The sequence below is a fragment of the Wolffia australiana genome, chromosome 7 (assembly GCF_029677425.1).
Source record: "Wolffia australiana isolate 7733 chromosome 7, ASM2967742v1".
Taxonomy (NCBI): Eukaryota; Viridiplantae; Streptophyta; class Magnoliopsida; order Alismatales; family Araceae; genus Wolffia; species Wolffia australiana.
Genome location: NC_135841.1, coordinates 1457400 through 1461371, shown reverse-complemented (window position 1 = coordinate 1461371; position 3972 = coordinate 1457400). Strand labels below are relative to the sequence as shown.

The window sequence follows — 3972 nt, the reverse complement described above, 5'->3', positions numbered from 1 at the left end:
CACGCGGGAGATACAGCTGCTTCTTATTATTTATTATTTATTTTTTTATTTGACAGCAACCCGGTAGGGACGCTTTCTCGTGTTGGGCTAGCCTGCCAAAGACGTTTAATATGACCGCATGTTTAGGGCACTAAGCAAAGATCAAAGTCCACGGCTCTATCGTCAACCCGATTAACAGGTCATTCCCAAAACACCCAACTACGCGTCCTTTTTCTCTCTCTTTAGACCTTCCTCTCTTTCTCCCCCCTTACTCGCTCCTATTAGAGCCTCCTTATTTAAGGCCCTCATTCAAGATCCAACAAAGGCGAGTTCTTTTACATCCCCTTCTTCCTCTTCCTCCTCCTTCATCTTCCGTTTCTTTTCACTCTAAGCAATTCCCCCACAAAGGCGTGTTCATTTGGATCTTCCTCTTCTTGTTCTTGGGTTCTTGTTCTTGTTCTTGTTCTTCATCTTCTACGAGATGGAGGATAAGAAGGTGGAGATACCGCCCTATTTCCTGTGCCCGATCTCGCTGGAGATAATGAAGGATCCGGTCACGGTCTGCACGGGGATAACGTACGACAGGGAGAGCATAGAGAAGTGGATCTTCTCGGGAAACAAGCGAGCCGAGGCGGTCTGCCCAGTAACCAGACAGCCAATTCCCAACGGCGAGCTTATCCCCAACCACACTCTCCGCCGCCTCATCCAAAGCTGGTGCGCGGCCAACGCCGCCGCCGGCGTCGAGCGATTCCCCACCCCGCGCGCGCCGCTCGACTCCGCCGCTGTCGCCCGCCTCCTCGACGAGGCCCGCAACCCCTCCACCAAACTCACCGCCCTCCGCAAGCTCCGATCTCTCGCCATGGACAGCGAGCGAAACCGCCGCTGCCTACAGTCCGCCAACACCGCCGACTTCATCCTCTCTCAAATCCGCGCAAGCCTAAACCCTAACCCTAATTCTCCCGCTACCGAGGAGGAAGAAGCCCTCGGCGTGCTCCTCGCCATGCAGATTTCAGCTCAGGTGCTTGCCGAGCTCGCAGCCAGGAATGACGACATCGCGGATCTTCTCACCTCGGTCCTCCGGCTATGGAGCTGCCAGTCTCGCGCCTGCGCTGTGGTAATTCTCCGCTATCTGTTCGAAGCCGTCTCTCCGGCGCGACTCTGCGCGGTGAAGGAAGAGCTATTCGAAGAGCTGGTGAAGGTGATGAAGGATAGAATCTCGAGCAACGCTACTAAGGCAGCGTTAAGGGCTATCGCGGCCGCCTGCCCGTGGGGAAGAAACAGAGTGAAGGCTGCCGCAGCCGGGGCCGTTCCTGTTATCGTGGAGATTCTACTTGAAGATTCTGATCGGAGAACATCGGAGTTTGCACTCGTTGTTCTAGAGAAGCTCTGCGCTTGCGCGGAGGGAAGAGCCGCGTTGTTAGCGCACGCCGGAGGGCTCGCTGTCGTGGAGAAGAGGATGATTAGGGTTTCGCCGTTGGCGACGGATCGCGCGGTCAAGATTATGACCTACGTCGCTAAGCTTTCTGCTACGGGACAAGTCTTGCAGGAGATGGTTCAGGTTGGGGCTGTTGCTAAGCTCTGTCTCGTTGCCATGCACGAGAGCTCGACGAGCAAGGCGAAGGAAAGAGCAGTTGGAATTCTCCGGCTTCACGCTAAGGCCTGGAGCAAGTCCCCCTGCGTTCCACACCATCTTCTCTCCTTTTACCCGTCACATTGACGGCTCAATGTTTTATTCTGTAAATTCTTTATCATTGTTGAAGATTGAAGGGCACAAGCTCAATTCCTCAATTGCTCGATTGCTTTGTTCTGAAATCTTTTGCGACTTGGTGAGAAGCAGTTCTTCTCCGTTGATTTGGGCTTCAAGGGAGAGCGTTGACCAGTTCCAGCTGGAACAGAGGGCAAAAGCCGATAGTTTATTTGATGCTACCCAGTGTGTACACATGCTGGCATGCCTAGTGGGGGATTTTAATCATAAAAATACAACAGCAGTGATACTGTAATCCGTGGTTAATTGTGTCAAATGCTATTCCGAAATTGTTCCAGATACTATTTGGGGGTGTTATCAGATCTAATGAAGGGGAGAAGATGCTAGTAATCTTTCTTGATATGAGCATTAATACAGCGTTGACCAGCTGCAGCTGGATTAGTGGCAGTTGCCGTTCTTTTATTTTGAGGCGCCCTGTCTTTGCACGGCTGCCACAAATAGGAGAGTTTTTCTCCATTAATGGACATCTTCTGTCACAAATCAACCCACTTGCAAATGTCCACCCGTGGATTGATCATGATTATGAGTATGGTGCAAACACCCAACATCTTTGAAGAATGACAATAACAAAATAATGATATCCAACAAACCGCCCATAGACTCTCTTCATCTTTCCCTTCACCTTTGTGTGGTTTATTCAGCATTATAAACCCCAGAGAGAAACACAATGAGATACATATATATAGAGAGAGATAGATAAATATAGAGAAAGATATAAGTATAGAGATAAATATATACATAAAGATAAAGATAGAGAGTTAGATAGAAAAAAGATGTTGATATATAGATATAGAAATAAATAGAGATGCAGAGTTAAATAGAAAAACATGTCGATACATAGATATAAAAAATAAATAGAGATAGAGAGTTATATTGAGATATAGATGGAGACAGAGATAGAGAGTTATATAGAAATAGATGTTGATATGGAGATACAGATAGAGATAGAGATAGAGATAGAGACAGAGAAAGAGATAGAAATAGATATTGATATATAGATAGAGATAGAGATAGAGACATAGAAAGAGATACAGATAGAGATAGAGACATAGAAAGAGATAGAGATAGAGACATAGAAAGAGATAGAAATAGATATCGATATTGATACATAGATACAGATTGAGATAGAAACATAGAAAGAGATAGAAATAGATATTGATATTGATATATAGAGATAGAGATAGAGATAGAGATAGACATAGAGATAGAGATAGAGATAGAGATAGATATAGAGATAGAGATAGGGATAGAGACAGAGATAGAGACAGAGATAGAGACAGAGATAGAGATAGAGATAGAGATAGAGATAGAGATAGAAATAGATATAGAGATAGAGATAGAGAGGGAGAGAGTGACTGCAGAGAAAACTATATTATTGACACTCTCAGATTATCTCAGAGAGGAAAGTATATTGTAATAATTTATGACTCTAATGTCATTTTTGGCCATTGTATAGACTTTATCTAGAGTCATACTCTAGCCCTCATCCTCTCCTCTTAAGGCCGGAAGGATATTTTCCATCTCTAGCTAGTTATCAACTCCAGTCTTTGATCCCAAGTGAAGACTATCTCGATCCGTTGTTCATAAATGGCTTATCCATCTTCAGTCAAAATTCAAAAACGCATTTGGGGCCATCTTTTTTTGTGAAACAGAAAAAAGTTGTGGCTCTTATTCTTGACAACTTCTCATCTCCGAGGACTGAATAGTAACATTTTAAATGTCTTAAAATTGATTTTAAATGGCTGAGGATGTGAAGCAAGGTCCAAAGAGTTTACAAACATGGGTGTGAAACAAATCTTGTGGATTTCAGGTTCTACTAGCATTAATTCATAAAATCTGAGACTTTGTGCAGTCAACACTAATTGTGTCAGTCTATGAAATCCATAGTTCAATATTCTTTCATTCAATATTACAAACGACATTACTTAATGGTTTGAAATACAATCTAGAAAAAATTACAAATAGGATTGTTCCCCTATATTGAAATAACAAATATGAATTAAACGAGATATTTTAATTTTCTATTAATATATGCTAAAGAGATGAAGTTTCATTGGTCAGATGGAATGAATAGTGTTCTCTCAAAATAAGAAATCCTTTAGGTTACAGGATGAGATAGCAGAGTCTCACTAACTAGACATGCTAGTAAAACAATATAAACACAAATAATTCATTTCTTACTTTCTATTAGCAGTTGCAATATATCAAGAACATGTTCAAAATGTAAA

The 3972-nt window shown here is 43.1% G+C and overlaps 1 protein-coding gene across 1 annotated transcript; it reads left to right on the top strand.

Moving 5' to 3' along the window:
- The first annotated feature begins 294 nt into the window (after window positions 1-294).
- On the top strand, window positions 295-1767 carry PUB23 (plant U-box 23). The gene has a single exon (XM_078578343.1). It carries the CDS (start codon window positions 461-463, stop codon window positions 1694-1696), a length of 1236 nt encoding a protein of 411 aa, XP_078434469.1. The 5' UTR covers window positions 295-460; the 3' UTR covers window positions 1697-1767.
- Window positions 1768-3972: the final 2205 nt, after the last annotated feature.

Excerpts from the sequence above, each read along its gene's own strand:
- PUB23 (XM_078578343.1), top strand. The coding sequence starts at position 461 with ATGGAGGATAAGAAGGTGGAGATACCGCCCTATTTCCTGTGCCCGATC.